A 26,467-nucleotide genomic window follows, 5' to 3' on the forward strand; every position below is an offset into this window, starting at 1 on the left:
TTGACCTTATTTGTTTGTTTGCTCTGTTTTTGCTTCTATGATTTTGTCTCCTTTTATGTTTTTCTTTAAATAATGTCTTTTTCCCTTCTCTCTGTTTCCTTTTTTTCTGCCTCCCATTTTTGAAGATATAGGTAGGGTAAAATACTGTGAAGTACTATATTATTGAAATTATATTTGTAGCATGTACAGGGGAAAAAGAATTTGTATTGTATTGGGATCGTATGTTTTTGATTTCTGGATTTATTGAAATCACTGCTTTTCTGAAAAAAAAGTAAAACAAAAAAAGGAATGTACAGAGGAAAATATGCACAGTAAATACTAAGGCATGCAGGTTTTACAAACAATCAGCAATTTATAGAGCACTGCTACTTACCGGTAAGAGTTTCAAGACATTGGGATGGGGGCCGGGGGGGCAGGGGGAGTTGCTGATCCGTATGGGCATGAAGGTTTAGTTGAAGAGCCAGGTCTTGAGATCCTTCCTGTATTGGGTCAGCGAGGGTGATTGCCCGAGGAGGAGGGGCAGGTTGTTCCAGATCTTGGCGGTGAGGCAAGAGAAGGATCTTCCTCCAGTTCTGCTATTGTGGATCTGTGAGACGGTGGCCAGGGCAAGTTGGGTGGAGCGAAGCTGTCTGGCGGGTGTGTGGAATAAGGGGCAGTGGTTCAGATATGCTGGTCCTGGTTTGTGGAGATCATTGTAGGCATGTGCGAGGAGCTTCAAGGTTATTCTCTTGTTCACTCGGAGCCAGTGGAGATGACGGAGGTGTTGAGTGATGTGGCTGTGGCGGAGGATGTTGAGGACGAGTCTGGCTGTGGTATTTTGAACGTTCTGTAGTTTCCTGGACTGTTTCTGGGTTATGCAGGCATAGAGTGCATTTCTGTAATCTAGTCTGCTGGTGAGTGCATGGGTGACTGTCTTTCTGGATTCTGTGGGGATCCATCTGAATGTCTTTCAGAGTAGGTGGAGCTTATGGAGGGGGCGAGTCCTAGGAAGAGTACTTCGATCTTGTCTGAGTTGAGCTTGAGTCAGCTATCTTTCATCCAAGTGACCACAGCATTCATGCCGCTGTGGAAGTTGGTTCTGGTGGCTGTAGGTTTATTGGTGAGAGAACGAATAAGCTGGGTGTCATCAGCGTAAGAGATGATGTTTAGTCTGTGGTTTCTGACAATGGCCGAAACAGGGGCGATGTAGATGTTGAAGAGGGTGGGGCTCAGGGAGGAGCCTTGGGGCACTCTGCAGCTGATCACTGTAGGTACTGAGAGGAATGGATGTAGTCTGATTCGCTGTTCTCGGCCAGTAAGAAATGAGTGGATCCAGTCCAGGGCCTTGTCGCGGATGCCAGCATTGTGTACTCTTGTGATTAATGTGCGGTGAGAGACTGTATCGAAGGCGGCCGAGAGGTCAAGTAGGATGAGGGCTGAGGTATTGCCGTTGTTGAGGAGGGAGTGAATGTTGTCAGTGGCATCGAGAAGAGTGGTTTGGGTGCTTTGTGTACTTTGGAATCTGGATTGAGTTTTTCTCAATGAACTCCAAGAGTTGGGTTTTGATGGCCTTCTTGATGAACTTGGCTGGGAAGGGGAGGAGGGAGATGGGTCTGAAGTTCTTAAGGTCTGACGGGTCAGCGGAGGGCTCCTTCAGCAGGGGGTTGACCTATATGTGTTTCCAGTCATAGGGGAAAGAGGCTGTTTCAATGGAGCAGTTGATGGTGTGGCGAAGCTCTGGGGAGATGGTGGTGGCTGCTCTATGAAAGATGGAATATGGGCAAGGGTCTAGTGGGGCTCCAGAGTGGAAGCTCTTCATGGTCTTGAGTGTGTCATCTGTGGTAAGTAGGGTCCAGTTGAGCAGGATCTGTTGGGGTGTGACGTAGTTGCATGTGGTGGTGACGGGTGTTGAGGCAGGGTCTTGATTGTCAAAGCTGTCCCAGATTTGGCTGATCTTGTGGTGGAAGAAGGTGCCAAGTTTGTTGCAGAGGTCTTGGGAGGGTGGGATGTCTCTGGTCTCACTGTTGAGCCTGGTGAACTCCTTTATGATGGCAAAGAGTTCCAAGCTGTTGTGTACGTTAGCTTTGATTCTGTCTTGGAGCGCCATTTTCTTTGTGTGTTTGAGGAGGTGGTGGTGTGCGTTAACGGTGGTTTTGAAGCTTGTGTGGGTTTCCGGAGTTTTGCTGTTCTTCCATCTCTTCCCGAGCCACCTGCAGGTGCGTCTGGACTCGTGGAGGGCGGGAGTGAACCATCTGGCTCTCTTGGAGAGTTTCTTGCTTGGGTTCCTCTTGAGGGGGCCAGAGTATCAGTGCAGTTGGAGATCCATCTGTGAAAATTATGTGCTAAGGTGTTGACGTCTGTTGATGTCGGTGGTTGGTAGTGCTGAGGAAGGTGGTGAGGTGTTCGTTGGTGGCCTTGTTCCAGCTACAACAGGGGAGGCAGTGAGGGTGGTGGTGGACAGTGAGGGTGGCAAAGGGGAAGTGCACCTACTGGTGGTTAGTCCAGAAGAGTTAGGTGGTGTAGCTGTAGGTGATGTTCCCACTGGTGGTGAAGACAGGGTCGAGCATGTGTCCGGCTGCGAGGTTCAGGCAGTGACTAGCTGCTTGAGTCCAATGTTGGCGAGGTTGTCCGGAAGGGACGGGGTGTTCTGGTTGCTGGGATGGTCCAGGTGGACGTTGAGGACGCCGAGTATGATGGAGTTGGTGGATGCGAGACCCAGGGGTTCGATGTGGTCTATCATGGCATCAGTGAAGTGAAGGTGAGGTACCCGTGGCATGTAGACGAGGGTGCTGCGGAGGGTGGTGTTGGGGTTGGTCTGGATCTGGAAATTGAGCTGTTCCATGGTTGTCGAATGGTGGTTAGAGTGGGTGGTCAGATGGAGGGTGTCCTTGTGGACGATGCTGATTCCTCCTCCCGGTCGGTGTGGTCCTTGTGGGTGATATTGTAGTCATTGGGGATGGCGGTGGCGATGTACTGGCTGGAAGAGAGGTTGGTCCGGTGAGGTTATCACTAAAATAAGCATGTTACACCACATTTTGAGGGAAATAATTGTAAAATGTGATAATTATCTCACCTGATACATTATGAACACATTAGTTTGAATTTTGTGCGATACTTATCAGACCAAACACCATGTCACCCCTAAAGAAGATCTTTAAGTTATATTTCTGTAAACAACTATATGCTTTAAATACATATTAAACAAAAATAATTCTAATGTTTCTTTCATATACATGTCTGGCCTAGGACTGAAAAAAGTGTTCCGGAACAGGTTTTCCATCATCTAATTCGAACGCATCCAAACTGGAAAGGCAGTTATTTCTCGGAAGTCACAAAATAGACAGCTTACTGGAAGTCCTTTATAGCCTGGCACTCCAAGTTCACCTGGATCTCCAACTATTCCCTGAGGAAAACGCAAGACAATCAATTACATTATAAAATTTGTATCATCATCCATATGAAGTAAATTATAGGTATAATATACATCAAGAAAATAATATCATGGAGTCATTTTAATAATTTATAGTGGAATTTAGGTGCAAGGCAAAATATACTTCCCACTATCGGCCATCTTTTCCTGAGGAAACTCTTTGAATGGCCTCCTATGATTAAAAAATACGGTTATATTTACTTGAAACACTCAGAAATATATCTAACTAAAATTTCATACACAGAAAGAATCGTAAGGGCCAAAAAGAAAATGTATTCCTAATAAATTTATTGTCCAAGCATAAATCACCCAACACGTATTTCCCAATATAAATCGCATCAGCCGGGCCTTTTTAACAGTTCCAGAAGTCCAGTAAACCACTAGCATAATGAGAAAAGTAATCAGCATAGAGGTGTGCTGCAATCGATGTATCAGCAAACAAAGCTGCAGTACAGCACTATGCTGATTACTCTTCTCATTTTACAACTGCTTTACTGGACTACTGGAATTGTTAAATAGGCCCTGGTGAAGTGATTTTTATTGCAAAACACGTGTTGTTAAATTTATGTTTGGACAATTAATTTATTAGAAATATATTTACTTTTTACCCCTCACAAATCTTTCTCCATATGAAATTTTGATACTGTGTTCCTGTGGTGGCAGGCAGGCACATCCTGAGGGAGCATCTGCTGCCGGTCTACGTGAATCTGCCCTAGTTGTAATTTTATAAATCCGTGGAAAGTGTCACACTTGAAAAGTTTAGTTAAGGAGTGTTACAGCTAAAAAGGGTGGAAACATACTAGACTCTAAAGGTCAGCTCATATAGGAATATTCACTATAATTCCCCAAAAATGGTTAGACAGTGTTTCCTATATTTCCTCATGTCTAGAATTCTTCAAGCAAATTCGCCTAAAACAGCCATATTCTTAGAAGAACAGTGGAAATCCAATCAAAGATCATAAGGAAATGAGCAAATTGAAAAGTTCAACTCAAGACCATGGAAATACATTTTCCACATTGACAACAACCTGAAATTGTATCCAAACGTTTTTGAAAAGAAACCTTTCATAATACCTAAATTAGAGCTCTGTATGACAGGGACACCTTCTGCTTCCGAAGATAATAATCAGAAATACACAAACAAGACTTCCAATAGAATAATATTATCGGAAGAGGTTCCTTGAAGCAGCTTAGAAACAAAGGGCTTGGTTACAAGGCAAACTTAAAAAAACGAAACTAACAAAATTACAGGCAGTCATTGCTGTCCTTTCTCATTGGCGGTCCACACTCAACCATAATATAGTAACATTAATTCCTTTCATTTATCCCTATTTTCTCCCTCTTTTCCATTCCCTTTGGGCATCTTTTGGTAGTGGATATTTTACAAAGTAGCATGTCCTATCTTCATACAGACTAACTCAATATGCGTGCATTTGTGTACAGAATTAACTGGTATTAATAGTTTATAATAGCATGGTATTAAACACGTAATTATATTTTTAATGGCCAGGAGCATTTTTGGCCGCAAACTTGATGGCAAGTAATGTTCTGCAGATATTCACAAACTTACCCTGAATCCATCTCTTCCAGGTGAGCCTTCAGCCCCGGGGAAGCCTTCATCACCCTGCAAGGAAGAGACATGGAGTTAGAGTGATCTTTTTCTGCTGCCTCCATAAAATATCAAACACAACAAGATAATGGACGGAGTGCTGAAACTTTTCAACCACCCACCCCCAGGCAAGAGATCTGGCTTGAATCCATTGCACTTTTGCTCACTATGCCACCTAAGTTTGGTCCCAGCCATATGCAAATCAGTCTTGGCCCTGCTCCTCATGGGATCATTCCAGTCTTAACTGCCAAGCCAGGTCCTCCCTGGACAGGAAACAAGCATGCTGGGACTGGTTTCTAGGTATCACCCCTCATCAGCCAGGCTAGCTTGAATCCAGTGGCACAGTGAGAAAGGGACCCACCTCTGGGTGTAGCCTTCCCACTTTGGGGGCAGGGTCAAGACTGATTTGAATATGGCTGGGTTTAAACTGGAATGGCATGGTGTGAAAAAATACAATGGATTTAACCCGGATCTGTGAGTGCGGGTTAATGTATAATTTGTTCAGCATTCCATCCACTGTCTGTTCTTTTTGCATCCATAATATGCCAAGCAAAAATGTAAAGAAACTTTGGCTTGCTGTGAACATAATAAAAATACTTATGCTACAACCATAGAACCACATTTAGTAATTTCTGTCTCAAAAAACAGCATGCTGTGAGTGCAGAGGTCCTGCCTAAGTGCTTCAACAGAGGGTTCATAGACGACTCTGAGTTTTGTGACTGCCAAATCTTCATATGGCAGAAGACTATTGACTCACTATGAGTGGCGATAAATATCATACAAAATGGCCCACAGCACAATAGACATTTGTCCCTACTTCTAGTTTGCCCCGGGCACTTTGGTATTACAGAAGGGGCAGCAGTTGCTTGTGCAGCCGCCTTCTGTAATATGGATCAAGCAGTGCAAAATATGTGGCGGTGCCGTAAGAAAGGGATGTTCCATATTTTGCATTGGGCCACAGCTCAATGCAAATGAGGCAACTTTGCTTCTGCATATTACAGACACAGGTGCAGAAGCAAGACAGCTGTTAAGAGGCATTCAGATTGTGTGCAACATATGAAAAAATTCACAATCAGTGCATCCTCGAAATTACCATTGGGAGGAGGTCACAGGGCTTTCATACACTGCATCTGCCTGTGGGAGGGGGATCCCTAAGTCTCCCACCTTGAAAGGGTGGTCATTTCCATTGCATTTAGTCATAGGTGGACACTCAGCTTTAAACAGTTGATCTGAATTCCATTAATGTGCAGTCACCAGTGCAGCTACTGATTCGCATCTTCCCTGGAAAGAGCACATTTATTTTAGTCTTATGTACTGTTCCTGTATACACTTGGTGCACCTAGTTAAGCTTGCTTTGCTGCACAAACACGAACAGTGCTCCCGAACTCTAATTTGGGTTTGTTAAACTAAGCGGACATAGTTATTTTGGTAAGTGGAGCAGCAATTGGTTTTGATACATATTTTTATTTTTTCACAAACTTTACTAGGCTTACAAATCAAGACATTGGCAATTTACAAATCTTAGGTCTAGACTCCCCCCCTGATATGCTTTACAATCATATAAATATAGGATCTTTAGCGTATACCCATGACACTTTTAATGACAATATCGCAAAATAATTGACCAGACAATCAAAAAAAAAATGTCTTCCTTGTGTCTGAGAAAAAATAGACATTGGTCAATGGGAATAATCTCTAGTACTTAGTAGTGCCCTTAAAATAGCTCTGCATCACTAGCCCTAACAAATCTAAACTAAAACATTCCCAAATTCGCCCCCCCACCCTCCCTCCGGGCATGTCACTTCCAGTGTTACACTGTACTATCAATAAACCTTCGCAGTGCTTGGTTGGTGGTCTCCAGTAATCAACCAATGCAAGCTTGTACAGGTTGCCACTCCAAGCTCACTTATCGTATATATATCTAATGTGGTCTATGACTATGTGCTGTTAAGGGCCTACTCTGTTTCCTGCACTCCCGGATCAGTGTCATCCCCACTATCAGCGTCCGGGTCTTTCAATAATCCCACCAAGTGCTCCCATGCCCTAGCCGCCTCCAACGTCCCCATTCTCTTTGCTTACTGTAATCGAACTATCCCTTCATATTCTGCCCATTTGATGAACTCTCTCTTTCATTGAGCTACGCCTGGGGCCCTACTTGTTTTCCAGTGCATCATAATTTCCCTCTTCTTCAACACCAGCCCCATATCTATAAACTTGCTGGTGATCTTAGTTTTAGCTGTGTGGGAGAACTAATGTAGTATACATGTCCCCAGTGCCTGATCCAGCTCTCTTTCAGTCACATCCTTCAACAGTGCAATTACCTCATTGCAATAACTAGCTAGTAGTGGGCACCCCCAATTCACATACAGAAAGTCAGCCCCCTCTCCTCGACACCTTGGGCATTCATCTGTGTCTGTGTTGAAGTATGTTTTAATTTTCGCCGTGTGAGGTAGGGACGATGTAAGATATAAAAATTAACCAATTGAAAGCAGGCATTCCTGGTGCTTTCCCATGTTTGCTCCACCACTTCTGCCCAGCCCCCTTCCGGTATCTCACCTCCCACATCTACCTCTCACTTTTGCTTGAGTACGTCCAAAGGGGGCAACTTCTCTTGGGTCATACACTTGTACAGGCATGTGACCGCCTTATACTTCCCTGCTGCAGTTACTATATATTGACATCCTAAAGAAGCCCTAGATTCTGCTTGACCCTCTTTCCAATGTGCACGGATAGCCGCAGTAAGCGCTGCATGGAGCAAAAAGTCCCCACCTCTTCAATCAAATCACTCCTGCAGAGCACAAAAGGGCAGCATGATCCCGTCTTTATATAAATCCCATACGATCTCACTGTGGGGAAAGTTTTGCCACCCTAAAACTTCTAAGAAGGCTCTTCTCATGGGTCCCCCTGGAAAGCAGGAAATCAGTAACACAGGCCCTGCTAGTCAGAAGGTTGGACAATGGCAATGCCCTCTTCGTGGGCATGCCAGACTACCTATTTAAACGGCTGCAGGTGGTGCAGAACGCCGCAGATAAACTAGAATGCAACAAAGGCAAATATAACTCAGCAAAAGAGTGCCTAAAACAACTCCACTGGCTGCCCATGTGTCTAAGAGCCTGTTTCAAGCTCCTCGGACACGCCCACAGGACACTCCGTGACACAGGCCCTATGATCCTTCAGAATAAAATATGCTTTTATACCCCCGCCAGACCGCTAAGATTGCAATACCTCCCTCTTGCCGAAACAAAACAAAAAAACATCCAGAACAGAAGGCTGTACTTTCTCATATCTGGCTGCACGACACTGGAATGAGCTCCCAGCCGAACTCAGGCTAACCAAAGACTACAACATCTTCAGGAGAAAACTCAAAACACACCTTTTTCCCAAAGAATGATATGTGACTCACCAACCCCATGGACCCCAACTTTCACCATAATCCTTAGCGCTGTGATATCCCCTGGGATAAATGTTGCGCTCTATAAATAAATAAATAAATAGTAGTCAGCCCCCTCTCATCCCAGTCACTCAGCTCCCGCCAGGAGCCCCGCGGGGGAGTGCCTCGCACATAGAGAGCGGTATATCAGGGGCATACAGCACTTTCAAACCCGCCCTCTTGAGATTTCGCCTCCAACATTGCCTTGCCACCTTAAGGTCCACAGGGAGAGCACACATCCGAATAGGGAGGTCCAATAATATTTGACAGAGCAGCTGCAGCTCCGGGACTTCCCCTCTTTCCTCTTCCGAGCCTCGCAGCCTCATCGCCAATCTTTCTGTCAACCACTGCAACTGCGCAGCCTAGTAATAATAGGTTTCAAAATCAGGTAACCCCCCCCCCCCCCTCCCTCGATACTCAACACCTCAGTACTTTCAGGGCAACCCGCCGCCTCCCAATGCCCCATAAAAACCCAGTGATCATGAACGTAAGTTGTTTAAAAATCCACGCTGGTATCCAAATGGGCAAGGTTCCGAAATAGTACACCAGCCGGGGAAGGGCCACCATGTTAAGTAAAGCCACACGCCCAGCAACCGACAATGGCAACTATACCAAAAATGAAAAATGTTGGTTTTGATACATCATTAAGGAAAGTGCTCTGAAACTTTTCTGAAGCAATGTGGAAGCAGTTAAAAATGACCTAAAAACACATGAAGACTGAGTAGTACATATAGACTGTATTAAACAACAGTATAAGAAGTTTGGTACAGCTGAAATGACCCTTAAATTAATATATTGTTTCCATAAAAATGAAGAGCCTTTCCACTGGAAGAAGGAGCTGAAGAACAACCTCCATGGCACAAGGATGCAACCTGATACACTCCTGAGGCGGAAGCCGGGAGCACGCTGAACAATTGATTTTAAAATTTTCACCTTGTATTTTCTGTCACGTTAGTAAAATTGTACCTTTTAAAAAGCGCACTCACCCGGCAAACAGGCTTAGCGGGCTAGAGACACGCTGAAACAGCGACTCCTTCGCTGCAACGAGCAAACCCCTGACAAACTATTTCCCGCCGCCATTTACGGCGAGGAAGCAAGGCCACGCCTACCTGAGGCCACGCCCACCCCCCTCAGCATATATACGCGATCAGAAGCGTGTAATTGGCAGAACCTGATACACTCCTGAGGCGGAAGCCGGGAGCACGCTGAACAATTGATTTTAAAATTTTCACCTTGTATTTTCTGTCACGTTAGTAAAATTGTACCTTTTAAAAAGCGCACTCACCCGGCAAACAGGCTTAGCGGGCTAGAGACACGCTGAAACAGCGACTCCTTCGCTGCAACGAGCAAACCCCTGACAAACTATTTCCCGCCGCCATTTACGGCGAGGAAGCAAGGCCACGCCTACCTGAGGCCACGCCCACCCCCCTCAGCATATATACGCGATCAGAAGCGTGTAATTGGCAGAACCTGATACACTCCTGAGGCGGAAGCCGGGAGCACGCTGAACAATTGATTTTAAAATTTTCACCTTGTATTTTCTGTCACGTTAGTAAAATTGTACCTTTTAAAAAGCGCACTCACCCGGCAAACAGGCTTAGCGGGCTAGAGACACGCTGAAACAGCGACTCCTTCGCTGCAACGAGCAAACCCCTGACAAACTATTTCCCGCCGCCATTTACGGCGAGGAAGCAAGGCCACGCCTACCTGAGGCCACGCCCACCCCCCTCAGCATATATACGCGATCAGAAGCGTGTAATTGGCAGAACCTGATACACTCCTGAGGCGGAAGCCGGGAGCACGCTGAACAATTGATTTTAAAATTTTCACCTTGTATTTTCTGTCACGTTAGTAAAATTGTACCTTTTAAAAAGCGCACTCACCCGGCAAACAGGCTTAGCGGGCTAGAGACACGCTGAAACAGCGACTCCTTCGCTGCAACGAGCAAACCCCTGACAAACTATTTCCCGCCGCCATTTACGGCGAGGAAGCAAGGCCACGCCTACCTGAGGCCACGCCCACCCCCCTCAGCATATATACGCGATCAGAAGCGTGTAATTGGCAGAACCTGATACACTCCTGAGGCGGAAGCCGGGAGCACGCTGAACAATTGATTTTAAAATTTTCACCTTGTATTTTCAGTCACGTTAGTAAAATTGTACCTTTTAAAAAGCGCACTCACCCGGCAAACAGGCTTAGCGGGCTAGAGACACGCTGAAACAGCGACTCCTTCGCTGCAACGAGCAAACCCCTGACAAACTATTTCCCGCCGCCATTTACGGCGAGGAAGCAAGGCCACGCCTACCTGAGGCCACGCCCACCCCCCTCAGCATATATACGCGATCAGAAGCGTGTAATTGGCAGAACCTGATACACTCCTGAGGCGGAAGCCGGGAGCACGCTGAACAATTGATTTTAAAATTTTCACCTTGTATTTTCTGTCACGTTAGTAAAATTGTACCTTTTAAAAAGCGCACTCACCCGGCAAACAGGCTTAGCGGGCTAGAGACACGCTGAAACAGCGACTCCTTCGCTGCAACGAGCAAACCCCTGACAAACTATTTCCCGCCGCCATTTACGGCGAGGAAGCAAGGCCACGCCTACCTGAGGCCACGCCCACCCCCCTCAGCATATATACGCGATCAGAAGCGTGTAATTGGCAGAACCTGATACACTCCTGAGGCGGAAGCCGGGAGCACGCTGAACAATTGATTTTAAAATTTTCACCTTGTATTTTCTGTCACGTTAGTAAAATTGTACCTTTTAAAAAGCGCACTCACCCGGCAAACAGGCTTAGCGGGCTAGAGACACGCTGAAACAGCGACTCCTTCGCTGCAACGAGCAAACCCCTGACAAACTATTTCCCGCCGCCATTTACGGCGAGGAAGCAAGGCCACGCCTACCTGAGGCCACGCCCACCCCCCTCAGCATATATACGCGATCAGAAGCGTGTAATTGGCAGAACCTGATACACTCCTGAGGCGGAAGCCGGGAGCACGCTGAACAATTGATTTTAAAATTTTCACCTTGTATTTTCAGTCACGTTAGTAAAATTGTACCTTTTAAAAAGCGCACTCACCCGGCAAACAGGCTTAGCGGGCTAGAGACACGCTGAAACAGCGACTCCTTCGCTGCAACGAGCAAACCCCTGACAAACTATTTCCCGCCGCCATTTACGGCGAGGAAGCAAGGCCACGCCTACCTGAGGCCACGCCCACCCCCCTCCTTAACCCCATAAAACAATGTGTAATTACCGGACGCGCAGCGGACGGGCGCAGCGGGCGCGCCGTCAGCGCGCCGAAGGCGCGCCAAAGGCAAGCCCGTCTGGGCCCGTCCGGACCCGGACGGCCCTTGGCCCCGTTACTCTGCCAGGTGTCCCTCAGGAGCGAGTGATGTATACAGCTGACACATTACGAGCCCTGCGTCCTAAAACCACCTTGCCCTGTTACCACACGGTTACGGAAGGTAAGATCTTTTCGACCTGTCCACACTGCAATCCGGTCCCTCCCCCTAAAAGCACTGCACCGGCTCTGAAAGCCGGGCTCCTCAATTGCCGTTCCCTTCCGAAACACGCCACCGAAATAAACCTCCTAATCCATGATCACGATTACGACCTAATGTTCCTTACAGAGACATGGCTCTCGGATTTCACTGATCCGGATGTCGTCGCAGCTCTCCCCACAGGCTATCTCTGCCAAACGTTAAATAGACCTAAAGGGAGGGGAGGCGGGATAGCCATAATCCACAGGCAACGATACGTCTGTAGGATGACGAGCGCTGACATTGAGGATTGTGAGTGCGGCCAGTTTTCCATCCAAATCACTCCAGCCCTCACTGTAGCGGGGCTTCTGACCTATCGTCCCCCTGGGGCCCCTGGCAACTTCCCCAACTCTTTAGTTGAAGCCATTTCTCAACTAGCCTCCTCCACCTCCAACTTCCTGTTATTAGGTGATCTTAATCTCCACTTCCTTGACCCAACGGATCGTGTGGCCGTGGACATTAGACATGACCTTACAGCCTTAGAGGTAGGTCTGATGAACAACGAGCCCACCCACGAGAAGGGCCATCTATTGGATCCCATCTTTTCCAATATTCCAACGATGACCACCGATCCTCCGGTGACCCTCCCATGGACTGACCATTTCCTGGTCCCCTTTTTCTGGGAAACTCCCAGGTCTAATCACTCCATTCCTAAAACCCAGGTTACTGATCGCCAATGGCATAAATTGCCATTGGATATGTGGGCCCGTTCTCTGACCGAGTCCACTCCTAAGCTTTCCTCGGACCCAAATCTGGCCGATAAACAATTCAGTGACTGGATTACGTCGTCTCTGGACACTCTGCTTCCAAAAATTACCACCTTCAAGCAACCAAAAAAGATATCCCCTGCTCCGTGGTATACTCCAGAGCTTAAAACCTTACGGCAAGAATGTAAAAAGACCGAACGCTCATGGAGACGTGAGAAAACAGGAGCGAACAAAAAAATCTACTCCATCTCTCTTCTCAAGTATAAAACCGCTATCCGGATTACCAAAAGCATGTTCTTCCAGGAGAGAATAGAGAGAGCAGGTGGCTCCGGGAAGGAATCATTCGCTATCCTGAAAGAACTTTCAAAACCACCAGTACAAGATCATGGACCCCCCTCTGACCCTATAGCCGATCAAGAGAAATGCCAACAACTGGCTAACTTTTTTCAGGACAAAATCCGATTAATCCTGGATTCAATTCCTCCCTTGCACCCGAGGGAAGAAACCGTTTCTCCACATTCGACTTCTCCCACCGGCCTATCCACATGGGGCCAGTTCACCTCAGATGAAGTGCGAACAACGCTTAACTCTATGAAAAGTGGTTCCCCCAGAGATCCTGCACCTCTTCGGATTCTTAAAGAGGTAGCCCCTTCCATCATCCCCGCCCTCACTCAGTTGATTAATACATCACTTCAACAGGGAGTTGTGCCCCAGAGTTGGAAGAAGGCAGTGGTAAAGGCCTTATTAAAGAAACCCACTCTGGACCCTGATAACCTGGCGAATTATCGGCCCATTTCCTTACTCCCAGGAGTAAGTAAAATTGCTGAAAAACTCATCAATAAGAAACTCTCCGAGTATCTAGAAGCTAACAACAAGCTAAAAAACTCCCAGACGGGCTTTCGTCCAGGACAGGGCACGGACATCGCCCTCCTGGCGGCGGTAGAGGAAGCTAGAACGCTGCTAGATGGTGGAGGATCAGTGGCAGTGATCCTCCTTGACCTTAGTGCAGCGTTCGACACCGTGGACCACCAGCTCCTCATCGAAAGGCTGGCAAAAGTTGGTCTAGAAGGCACAGCCATATCCTGGCTCTCATCCTTCTTGACACAACGATCTTATCAGATCTGGGAGAAAGACGCCCGTTCCTCCGAAATGCCCCTCCAATGTGGTGTGCCTCAGGGCTCCTCCCTGAGCCCTACATTATTTAACATATATATGTCCACATTGGAGGAAGTCATCACCCCTTTCGGAGTGAGTGTCATCAACTACGCTGATGACACACAATTAGTGGTGTCTTTGTCCCACCCTCAACATCAGAAAGCCGATCTTCTTAACTGCCTCACGCAGGTCCATCACTGGATGAATACATCAGCGCTAAAATTAAACGGGGCAAAAACCGAGGTCCTTGTACTCGGCCCAAAAGGAACCTCACTTCCTTTGGACATGTGGCCAACATGTCTAGGTCCTCCCCCAGACCCAAAGACAGAGGTGAAAAGTCTGGGTGTCTGGATCGACTCGGAACTCTCCTTCGCCCCACAAGCAAAAAAGGTCGTAGGGACCTGTTTCGGTCTGCTAAAATCACTGAGGAAGGTCCTGCCCCTTCTTCCTCCGAAATCGCAAAAACTTTTAGTCCAGGGTCTTATTATATCAAGACTGGACTATAGTAATGCGATCTATTTGGGTGCACCGGAAGCAACATTGACTAAATTGCAGAGGATCCAGAATACCGCTGCTCGGATCATTACCAACACCCCGGCCAGATCATCGGCCAAGCCCGCCCTCAAACTCCTGCATTGGCTCCCCATAAGGGAGAGAATTAAATTCAAAGCCTTGTGCTTGGTGCACAAAACCCTGAACAACCAAGGCCCTCCAATTCTCCGAAACTTCATTACCCCTTACAGAGCCACAAGATCCCTTCGCTCTAATGCAGAAAACCTTATCAATGCCCCAAGGTTTAGGAAAGCACGGTCAGGAGGAAGACGGTTCTCGGTCCATGCGGCCCGTCTTTGGAACTCCCTCCCGCGAGATCTTCGTCTGGAACCCCAATACCTTCGTTTTAGGAAACGATTAAAGACACATCTTTTCCCCTAGCTCTTATGCCCTTCCCGTAAACTCAGTCCTCAGCTATGTCTCTAAGGTTCCTCAGCGCTGGGATACTTCCGGGTGACTACGCGCTTTATAAAAATAAATAATAATAATAATAATAATAATAATATTCAGAGGTCACAGTAGAAATATAATTCACAGTATAAGTGGTATATATTTGAAGATTGCATCATCCTCCACCTTGCCTTATGAATCATTAAAGTTTTCAAAATATTTCTTGTAATTTATGTTTCTAAAATGTGCTTTAAAATGTTTTTTTTAATTGTTTAACAGTTTATGTTTTACAAAAGGAATCCATAACAACCTCTGTACGTTACCATGCACCCCGTTTTTATGTAGTAAATGTACACGTGCAATGTAGCTGGACAAATGTTAAAACCAAAATCGCCATGGTATATTGCTAAATGTAAAGGTAAAAACAAGTTTGCAATTAAACCTTTGGCTAAAAACGAATTGTCTTCTACTGTGCATTATACATGTTAGCATTTTTTCTTCATGTTCAACTGCTGCGTTGACGCGGGTATCATAAGGACAAGGAACATACACATGATTTAAAATATCTATGTCATCAAGACACGAAAGAACAAAAATTGTCTCTACTTTGCACCAGCATTGGGAATAAATAAAACCCAGTGACCCAACACATGACTTTTGTAGGTCTTACCTTTACTCCTGCAAATCCCATTATTCCTTCAAATCCTGTTTCTCCCTCATCTCCCTGTAATAATAAAAAAATCACTTGTATTACATGTAATGTTGTGCACACAGATATTTAATTAAACATAGGGCCTGATGTACTAGTCCTTGTTTGCAATCCAATAAGGGCAAATTACACATAGACACTGGTTTGCAAGTAGAGATGGAATTTGCAATATCATCTATGTACCAATAGATCATCTCCAAAATTCAAATTCATGCATGGCCAAAATTTTTTGCATGTTTCTATTTGTGACATTCTTGGATTGACTATGAATGCACAAACGGTGAAAGAGCTGCATCCCAGCTTTCATATTCCCAAATAGGAAAGTGTTCTTTTCTTTTTTTTAAATGGCCTTTGCTATTCAGAAGGACAGGTGCTGCTTTTAGAAAAGTAAACATGTCCCATTTATAAATATAGCATGCATTGGTCCCATGGGCCATGTCTCCTCCCTCCAAGACCACCTCATGTGATTCCTCAGTGGGTGACTATCCTACAAGAACATCTTCCTCTTTGCAAATCAGATTGCACCCCAACTGTGGTACCTATGTCTATGACTGATAAATAGTGTGTACAAACAATGCACGGCGCCACCCCCCTTTGGGGAGTGGCGCTGTTAGTGGTAAACAAAGTGCCCACGTTAGATGTTCCCCTTCCGGGTCAGCCGACCCGGAAGGGGAATCGCGGTAGCCCAATAAGACCGGGGCTTACTGATGACCCGGAAGTGCTCTCAGGGCGCGAGGCTTAAAAGCCATCGTCCATTTTAGGAACCCCTCTTTGTTTGCTGGCCAGCCGAGGAGTCGGACCTCCGTGAAGTGGACATTGCTTCACGTGACCATCGCGAAGAGAGAGGCGAGCGAGGGTCGTGACGACTTTTGGGCAGGTCGGTAAGCCGTGCAGTGCGTAAGGGAATGGATGGGGCGGCACGTTGGCGTGTCGCTAGGTATGCGGGGATTGCTAATTATTTGAATGCGGAGGCGCGCGTTACTGAGCGCGCGAGGTAGCGGAAGTACGGGTGTCCGGAGCGGGATGAGGCGCGTGTCTAATTTTGATAATATGAGCGCGTTAGCAAAGGAGATGGGATACGCGTGCACGCGAATGCAAGGGAGGGGGACGCTTTGTATGCGAACCTCGAGGCGCGCTTCAGGCTTTAGCGCGAGGCGTCCTTGGGGTGTTCTGGGGCAAATGCTTCTCCCGCCAGTGCTGCCGATAAGTGGATGAGGCGCGCTGCAAAGAGCTGAGGGTGTTTCTGCTCGAGCGCCTTATCACAGGGTTTAATCCTGAATAACTTCCTTTGTGTACATCCGATTTTCAGACTGTTTAATGCATGGGTTGATGCTTTTATGGCGAATCTACAATTTAATAAGGGTGTTATCCAACAGTTAGTCACTATAATCTCCCTTCCCCATGGTTGATTAGGGGCTAAAACAGTAGGAATAGAAGGTATTTGGTGGGCAGTTCCGCTTCAATTTCAAATAGTGTGCCACCCCCTTCTATAAACCTATCCTAAACATGGGAAGGACTGAAGTTTGATTAGTGGGACATGATAACCTTAAATACTTCTAATTGAGATGGGGATATAGTGCTATGGACATAGTGCAAAGGTTGGGCATTTAACTGACAGATCAAAAGGCCACTGGAAATCGGGGTGTCACCTTTTAACTCTAAAGGGTATGGTGAATGGACACCGGGTGAGCAGTACGGGTTTGGGTCGTAACCTAAGGATGTGCGCAGGCACAGTGAGCTTAACCGTAGCTGTTTGGGAGCAAGTTCATCCACGTTGGATTGCAATGGAATGGGCAGGGCCCCTGGAAAGGAGAGCGCGGTTGTATTGATGCTTGCAATGTGTTAAAGAAAGTAATGTTTGTTCTTTTTAAGTGCAGGATGCCGCCAAAAAAATCGCAGAAGGGTAAAGAGCCCTCTACAAAAAGTGATGAATACCTTGGTTTTACGGAGTTGCTGGAGTATACGAGAGAGAAAGGCATGGATTGGGTGCTAAAGAATATGCGAGAGGGGGCTAGAGCAGACGCGAACCCTCAGGAAGAAAGAGGGAGAGGCAAGAGAGCGAGGCGCACTCCGGAGAGGTTTAAAGAGTCAACAAAAGGCAAGCGGCCCAGGGCGACACAGCCCCAACCAGCATCATCAGGTGAGGAGGAGGTGCTAGAGACAATAGACTCACCTGCAGAGAAAGATAAGGATGGCATGGAAGGACAGAATAATACTGCTAGGCATACGCAAATAGGAGTGTGCCCCGTCACTCCTGTGGGGGCCCCAGGTCTACAAGGTATGTTACCGCCAGTGGTGGCGCAGCCAGGTAGTGGAGTGTCGCAAGTGTGGATACAACCTGGGGGGGTCGCACAGTTACCAGGGATGCAATTGTACGGTTCCCATGGACAAGCAATTGGTAATGGCCCCTTAAGCTCGATAATTCCCGCCATGACGTATCCAACGGGGGCAGGGCAGGTAATGTTGAACGCTTACACAAACTTAGGGTGTCCTTCACAGGCATCTATAGATAACAGTGCTGCTGATCATTCTGTGCCCCATAATAGTCAGGCGCAGGGAGGGGCTGGGGGGCAACCGTCTGGGCATCCACTGTTGGCATTCAGTCCACTCATGTTTGGCTCATCCTCCATGACCCTATCGCCATCCACGGGGATCACTTGGCATGTGCCCGTAGATGTAAAGGAAAGGATACTTAGAGGTGAATATATTGACGTGTTTGACCTTATCAATGCAGGAGTGGCAGCAGGGAAGTCTAAAGGTGGGAAAGAGGGCGAGTATAGTCAAAAGAAGTCGTGGACGGAGTGGTCCATGAAAAACTGGATCACAGGTTTCGCCATCTATGCGGCAGTAATACTGGAAAAATTCCCTATGTTAGGTCCACAGATGATGAGTTATATATCCCTTATTCATGGTGCCGCTTCGGAGTTTCCAGGATCGGGGTAGTTAAAGTATGACAAAATGTTCAGGCAAATGAAAGCAGTCCACCCAGGTATTTCGTGGGATCAACGAGAGATCAATTTATGGCACACAGTTTTTTACTCCTCCCCCTCAACGCTTAAGGCTAGTGCCCCTGCTCAGAGTCAGTCCTTTCGGAGTGACAAGGGAGTCGGTGATAAAAAACAGGCCTGCTGGCAGTTTAATAGAAACGAGTGTACGAGGGGGGCTTTGTGCAGGTACAAACACTGCTGCTCCTACTGTGGTGGCACGTCGCATCCTGAACTCAGATGTTTCAAGAAAAATGGAAACCCTAAAGAACAGCCCGCCCATACCACTCCAAAGGGAAAGCCACCCAAGGCATCCGACAAAGCTCCCAACTCCCATTAAACGTCATGTCCTGACACACCTACTCAGTAAATATGACAATTCTGAGGAGGCCCAATTCCTGCTCCATGGCTTCACATTTGGTTTTCGGATTCCTTCTTCAGCATCCCCTACTAAAGTCCCGCCTCGCAATCAAAGCTCTGTGCTCCAGAACATGGAGGCGACACGAAGTAAGATTATGAAAGAAGTTTCCTTAGGGCGCGTCGCTGGACCTTTTAAGAATCCCCCGAACCCAGAGCTTGTTTGTTCACCATTAGGTTTAGTCCCAAAGAAAGAGGCGGGCAAATTCCGACTCATACACAATCTCTCAAGTCCTCCGGGGTTATCGGTCAATGATAAATTAGATCCCGAACTGTGTACAGTGCGCTATACATCTTTTGACACAGCCATTGAAAAATTGCAAGGTCTGGGTGAAGGTGCCTTAATGGCCAAGGCTGATATCGAGTCGGCATTTAGGTTAATCCCAGTTCATCCGGATGATACTAGGCTGTTGGGTTTCACTTTTGAAGACAACTACTTTGTTGATTTGTGCATGCCCATGGGTTGTTCTATTGCCTGTGCAGTTTTCGAGACCTTCGCAAGGTTCCTGGAATGGGCAGTGGAACAATTCTTGGCATCAGACAAATCCCACGCTGTAGTGCACTACCTCGATGATTTTTTATTTTTGGGCCCTAAGGGTTCACAGTCCTGCAGGAAGGCCCTGCTGGGCTTCCAACAGGTTGCTGGAGCTCTGGGGGTACCTCTAGCGACGGAGAAAACAGAAGGCCCAACAACATGCCTGACATATTTAGGCATCGAAATTGACACCAGACCAGGTGTGTGCAGGTTACCAAAATCAAAAGTAGATGCCTTCAAGGGGGCAATTGATAGCTGTATGGGAGCAGGGAAAGTAACGTTACGCCAGTTGCAAGTACTCTTGGGCCAACTGAACTTTGCCTTGCGGGTCATACCAATGGGCAGGGCTTTTTCCAGGAGTATAGCAAGGGCAATGTCTGGCCTGCGGGCCAAACACCACAGAGTTCGGTTATCATCTGAAGTGAGGGAAGACTTGCGTATTTGGAAGTGTTTCTTGCAGGAATTCAATGGCACGGTGTTGTGGCGTTCTGCCAGCACCACTAATGCTGATCTGGAACTGTTCACTGATGCTGCTGGAAGCATTGGTTTTGGAGCAATTTTGGGAGCCAAGTGGTGCATGCAACACTGGCCTGATGATTGGATAGAACGAGGGCTGACCCGTAACATTTCCTTCCTAGAATTGTTCCCCATAGTAGTGGCATTGCATTTGTGGGGGGATATGCTCTCTAACAGGCGCATTGTATTTTGGTCAGACAGCATGTCAGTAGTCTTGGTGATTAATAACCAGAGCGCAACCTGCACATGGGTCTTCCGTCTCTTAAAGAATTTGATTTTGAAATGCCTGAGATTCAATGTCCATTTCACTGCTAGGCATGTTCCCGGTGTTGAGAATAAAGCGGCTGACGCATTGTCTCGTTTTAAGTTAACAGAGTTCCGGGCACTTTGGCCGCAAGCAGAGTCGACAATGTCAGCTTTCCCAGCGGAGCTATGGAAGCTTGGTGCCCCACAGCCTCCGACTTGATAGCAGCATCCGTGGCCCCCAAGACTAAGTGTATGTATCAAAAGTCTTGGGAATGTTATATGTCATTCTTGAAAGGGGCGGGACTAGTAGAAGTCTTTATGCCACAGAGTGTTTTGGGATTCATAGTTTACCAGAAAGAGAAAGGAAATTCGGTTGCATGTATGAAGAGGCAACTTTCGGCACTAGCATTTTATGCAGGGTTGCAGGGAGTCGCTGACCCAACAAAGGACCAGAGAGTGAGAAGGGCGGTGAAGGGTTGGGAGCGCTTGGCGCCTGGGGTGAAAGACTCTAGAAGGCCTATAGATGTAGGAAAACTGGTGAAAATCTTGGACACTTTACCATTGGTTTGCTTCTCATCATACGAGACCCAATTATTTAGGGTGGCCTATGTGCTAGCTTTTTGCGGAGCTCTTCGAATCTCTGAATTACTCCCGGCCTCGAAAACAGATAGAGAGGGTGGCCTAAGGTGCTCAGATGTGATAGAATCAACAGATGTCCTGAGACTTAGGGTGCGAAGGTCGAAAACTGACCCTTTAGGCAGAGGGTCTTGGATACAGTTGGGAAGAGCGGAGGGCGAGTCATTCTGTCCAGTTAGCCTGATGAGGGAATTCATGCAAATTAGGCCGCAAGGGGCTGATGATAGAGTACTGCTTCACTTGAATGGTCTGCCCCTCACTAGGTTCCAGTTCACAAGGGTGGTTAAGATGACTTTAGCGAAGATTGGGGTGGACCCGTCCAATTTTACTTCTCATTCTTTTCGCATCGGGGCAGCAACAACAGCTGCGGGCTTGGGGTTACCCGAGCAGACCATCAAGAAGTTAGGCCGTTGGAAATCTGCATGCTACGAGCGTTATGTTAGACCGCAATTACTTTAACAGCTGTATGATTATTTTACCTCCCATCGTTCTCATCGTGTCTCTTCATGTTTACCGTAGGTAACTCACCTAAGAGGGTCCAAATATGTTGGTGCGGTCATTCCTTCATTCGCAGGGCTGGAGCGATCTTCAAGGAGACGCTCGAACAAAGGGTGCACATGGTGCAAGGATGTGATCATCATTGGGTGGGAGTAGGCGGGCAACTTCTAGCTGACGTTCCTAAGGATTTAAAGGCGGCTTTGGCCAGAGGCATGCCTTTCCCAGATATATTCGTGTTGCATTGTGGGGGCAACGACATGATCCCGGCAGGAAGGAGAGGTGTTAAAGAGTTCTTGTTTTCGACCTTAGCAGCTGTAAAAAATATCTTGCCCGAGGCTAGGCTGCTGTGGTCTGAAGTTATCCCAAGGTTAGTATGGCCGCGGAACGCACCCAGGAAAGCGGTGAATAAATCGGTAAGGAGGCTAAATCAATCGGTGGCGGAGATCTTGCAGAAGTCTAGTATCAGAACGATCCGTCACAAATTGATACAAATTTCCAGGCCGGAATTGTATGCGGAGGATGGTGTACACCTTTCAGAGGCGGGCAACAAGATATTTTTAGAAACAATCCTAGGAGCTATCTCCGAAACTCTCGAGCGCGGGGGGAGGTCGAGTCCGCCAGTAAGCGCCTCGTCCTGTGGCGGGGTTTCCGGACAAGAATAACACGGGAACTTCTTGTCCAGTGACAGTTTCCACCTTTGAACAGGTTTTTAGAAATCATCATGGACTCCGGGGCTGGCGGGAGAGTTGAGGCTGACCTGCTGGTGGCCTTAGCTTCTCCAGCCCTACCCTGGAAGCCGCTGGTTGCCCAAGTGGGGGCTTATAATTCACCTGCGGCTCTGTTGACCAAAAGGGGGTTAACGAAAAGAGAGCAGGCTATCTGGGTTGTGGCCTGCTGGCGCAGCCCTGAAGTCAAACCAAATGCCCATTGGAGAATGGGCGGTAAAAGAGTAATTTTTGTAGATAAGTGTGAATTTTTAATGATGTGATATGAAAAGTAATTTGGACTTTAATTAAGGAATGCGGTCAATGAGGTAATTGACCTGTGAAGTTAATTTTTAATAAACATACGCACTGCGGAAAATCAAGCGAGACTCCGGAGTTTAATTGGTAAGGGGGCCTCTTGTTGATGCATGCTTTGGGGCGGGGAGTGAGTGCACTTGGTTTGCCATCTATGCACGGCGCCACCCCCCTTTGGGGAGTGGCGCTGTTAGTGGTAAACAAAGTGCCCACGTTAGATGTTCCCCTTCCGGGTCAGCCGACCCGGAAGGGGAATCGCGGTAGCCCAATAAGACCGGGGCTTACTGATGACCCGGAAGTGCTCTCAGGGCGCGAGGCTTAAAAGCCATCGTCCATTTTAGGAACCCCTCTTTGTTTGCTGGCCAGCCGAGGAGTCGGACCTCCGTGAAGTGGACACCCACCCACCCAACCCCAAAAGTTAGGTCTTTCGGCAGGTCAAGAGCGGGGTTTCCGGACAAGAATAACACGGGAACTTCTTGTCCAGTGACAGTTTCCACCTTTGAACAGGTTTTTAGAAATCATCATGGACTCCGGGGCTGGCGGGAGAGTTGAGGCTGACCTGCTGGTGGCCTTAGCTTCTCCAGCCCTACCCTGGAAGCCGCTGGCTCTGTTGACCAAAAGGGGGTTAACGAAAAGAGAGCAGGCTATCTGGGTTGTGGCCTGCTGGCGCAGCCCTGAAGTCAAACCAAATGCCCATTGGAGAATGGGCGGTAAAAGAGTAATTTTTGTAGATAAGTGTGAATTTTTAATGATGTGATATGAAAAGTAATTTGGACTTTAATTAAGGAATGCGGTCAATGAGGTAATTGACCTGTGAAGTTAATTTTTAATAAACATACGCACTGCGGAAAATCAAGCGAGACTCCGGAGTTTAATTGGTAAGGGGGCCTCTTGTTGATGCATGCTTTGGGGCGGGGAGTGAGTGCACTTGGTTTGCCATCTATGGTTAATTCCATTGTGAACTGGAATTATTAGATTCGCACTCATGCCCCTTCCAAATTGTGATTCGGCAAGGGTCCCAAAAGAGGTTCTGTACATCACAAGACACTGTTTTGCATTTGCATTTGAAAACCATGTGATTTTGTGAATCTCAGAGTTTGCGACCACAAAACAGTGTTGTACATCATGCTCATCTTTTAGCAAGCAGTTTTTTGTTTGGGAGCTCCGTATCTGCATTCAGGTGAACACACTGAATGAGAAAACAAAGAACACACGCCGAAATCTGTTGCATTTCACAGATACATAACTTTTTTTCACGAAAAACAGGTGCAATGAGGTTTAAATGTTCGGTCATTGACAATATTATATCACGATTTTGGACCAGATATTTGCCAATAAAAATTAAAAAAAACATTGGTTATCTGGACGAAAGCAGCTCTGTGCGATAAAACGTTCTTATTAAAATAAGGAATACTGAAAAGTGCTACCTAAAACAGTGAGGTTAAACTAGACGTTCAACTGCACACCCAGCAAAACACCGCAAAAAATGTTGCAAAAAAAAAATACCTTTTCTCCTTCTGGGCCAACGTCTCCTCTCTCTCCTGGTGATCCTCGAACACCCTTAAGGAAAAAGAAAGTGTAAATACATACAAATTCGTACATCTCCTTTCTCCTATCACATTCTAATCTTACATCTCACAGGCCGTGTTGGTGAAAGTGATCTAGAAATGACGTGTTCACAAGTGATCACACTTGGCAGGAATCATGACTATCTAATTTCTCTTTTAAAATCAGGGAAAATGTACTGTGATATTTACAGGAGAAAACATTTACAGATGCAATAACCAGTAAACTCCTCTGTACTCCACAAAACCAACATGACTCGGTAAACTGAAAGAGCTTTTCAAACAGCAATGATTATGAATGGCAAAAGGTTTACCGCCAGATTCATCATTCTCTCGTTTTGCGAGGCCCTAATAGCGATTCATAGCGAATCGCTATTAAGGACTCGCAAAACGGGATTCATGTAGGAATCGCAATATTTTTTGCGATTCCTACACATTCTTTATTTGCGATTAGCAAATTGCTAATCGCAAATAAGGAAAAACTCCCCATGCATTCCTATGGGCCAAAAGGCCCATAGGAATGAATGGTGAGTATTCCTTATTTGCGATTAGCAATTTGCTAATAGCAAATAAGATAGCGATTTGAAGGGTGCCAGGGGTGTCCAAAGGACACCCTGTAGCACCCCTCAAATGATCTGTGACACAGGTGTTGCACACACACATGTCCAAAGGACATGTGTGCGTGTAACATGCAACTCCGAAAAATGCATTTAAATGCATTTTTTGGAGTTTTCGCAATTTACCGCGAGGTCTGACCTCGCGGTAAATTGCGCCTAGAAATTGCGATTTCGCAAATTTAAATAGGATGTTGAATTGCATTTAAGGAATCTCAAATAGAGATTCCTTAAATGTCATTCCTCGCAAAATTGCGAGATCGCAATTAGCGATTTTTACATTTGGGATGCTGAATCCCAAATGCAAAAATCGCTCTCGCAAAGGGCCGGATTCTCAGAATCTGGCCCTTTGCGAGCGCAAAAAAGCTTGATGAATCAGGCTGTTAATTACTACAGTGATTACTAGTGATCATGAAATCCACACGGCCTTGAAAGTTACAGACTAAGGGGCAAGATCACGAACATCAGTGTAACCACTCTTGTGCATGTTTTTGCTCATTTTGAGGAACCAGCAAACGAAGGTATAAACATGTCAGTCGTGGTACTAGTGAATTGTCTGCAGAGTGGATAATAAAGTGTCATAGCAAAAGCACACGTTTGTGATTGCTCTCTTATAGTTTTTCTCCTTTTTCCTTACATAGAAATATAAAAAAATACATTTGAAAAATTACTTTCCTCAGGTTGGTGGAATTAGGGGCACTCTTCTACAATGACACTGACTCATAACTCACTAAACCTCTCACACTATCTTGAAGTAGGCAGAGATTATGACGCACAATGAATATATTTAAAAGCATTGTGAATTATTGTAAATACTGACAAAAGTTAAACTTTGAGGTAAATCATCATATTGACAACGCTGCCCCCACCACAATTCTAGGTTAACACGCATTGCACACTGTAAGGTAACCTCAAATACGCATATTCCTGCCACAATGCAAATACTGAGCACAAACTACACACCTTAAAATATGCTGATCCTACTTTAAACTTATATATGCGCAAAACATTTAAGAATTGACCGCTGCATCTCCATTCGTCCAATTCTTTCCCAAAATAATTCCCGGAGTGCTAGTTGACACACCAGAATTTATGAGGGAATAACCAAAATATATCATTCAAGTAACAGAACGTAGAAATTCGGAACAATTGCAAATCTTAATTATTTATCTCAAGTGCTTAAAGTTTAAGCGCTACTCAACATAATACATTTGTTGGAAATATTATTGTCCTAGAACAATTTGTTTGTATCTTAAGACATGGAACGTCTCAGTATAAGGTAACATCATGGAAGCTCTCGCTGGGAACTGCTGTAGATAATTTGTCTACTCAATTTATCAGTAGATTTAACACACGGGGATGCCATGTCTATCCAGCAGTTCCACTTATTTTTTCGTCATATTATATCACATCAAAATGCAAACTTTAATCTTCAATATGACTGTTCCTGCTCTCGTGTGACCCAGTGTCCTCCGCCATCAAGATCCTGCCACTAACCAATCTTGCTGAAGTCTGCATAGTAAGATATTTTCACCTTCAATTTGATGTCAATATCAAACAATATCATACGCTGAAGCCCTATATTTAAGTCACTATTCTCAATCAATAGCAGGTACATTTAACGCAGTCAGGAGTCAATTTTTGTTTCTGGAGCCAGGCTAACTACTTAATACTACATTGCTCATGTACATAAAGTCTCTGAATTCTACTTTTGAATTTAATAGTGATATTTCATACAAGTCAGAAACATATCTCGTTCCTTTTCTAAAACTACCTATGCCCTCCCATGCATTCTTCAATAAAATAAACTAGTAGCAATGTGTTCAGTCATGTAGTAAAAAACTCACTTTCCAAATTGTCTACGTTTCTTTTGTGTATAGGCAGAGACTTAGAGTACCACTGTTGGACTAAGCATGAAAAATATCTAAACAAAAAT

At 46.1% G+C, this 26,467-nt stretch overlaps 1 protein-coding gene across 1 annotated transcript in view; it reads right to left on the reverse strand.

The window, feature by feature from the left end:
• COL21A1 (collagen type XXI alpha 1 chain) overlaps positions 1 to 26,467 on the reverse strand; it is a 271,502-nt gene that overhangs the window by 83,713 nt on the left and 161,322 nt on the right. Inside the window, exons 11-14 of the mRNA XM_086925214.1 lie at positions 23,859 to 23,912; positions 15,463 to 15,516; positions 4,980 to 5,033; positions 3,329 to 3,382 (exon numbers count right to left, since the gene is read on the reverse strand). Coding sequence (XP_086781340.1) covers positions 3,329 to 3,382; positions 4,980 to 5,033; positions 15,463 to 15,516; positions 23,859 to 23,912 — 216 coding nt within the window. The remainder of the gene's footprint in view (positions 1 to 3,328; positions 3,383 to 4,979; positions 5,034 to 15,462; positions 15,517 to 23,858; positions 23,913 to 26,467) is intronic.

The sequence above is a fragment of the Lissotriton vulgaris genome, chromosome 6, assembly GCF_964263255.1.
Source record: "Lissotriton vulgaris chromosome 6, aLisVul1.2, whole genome shotgun sequence".
Classification (NCBI taxonomy): domain Eukaryota; kingdom Metazoa; phylum Chordata; class Amphibia; order Caudata; family Salamandridae; genus Lissotriton; species Lissotriton vulgaris.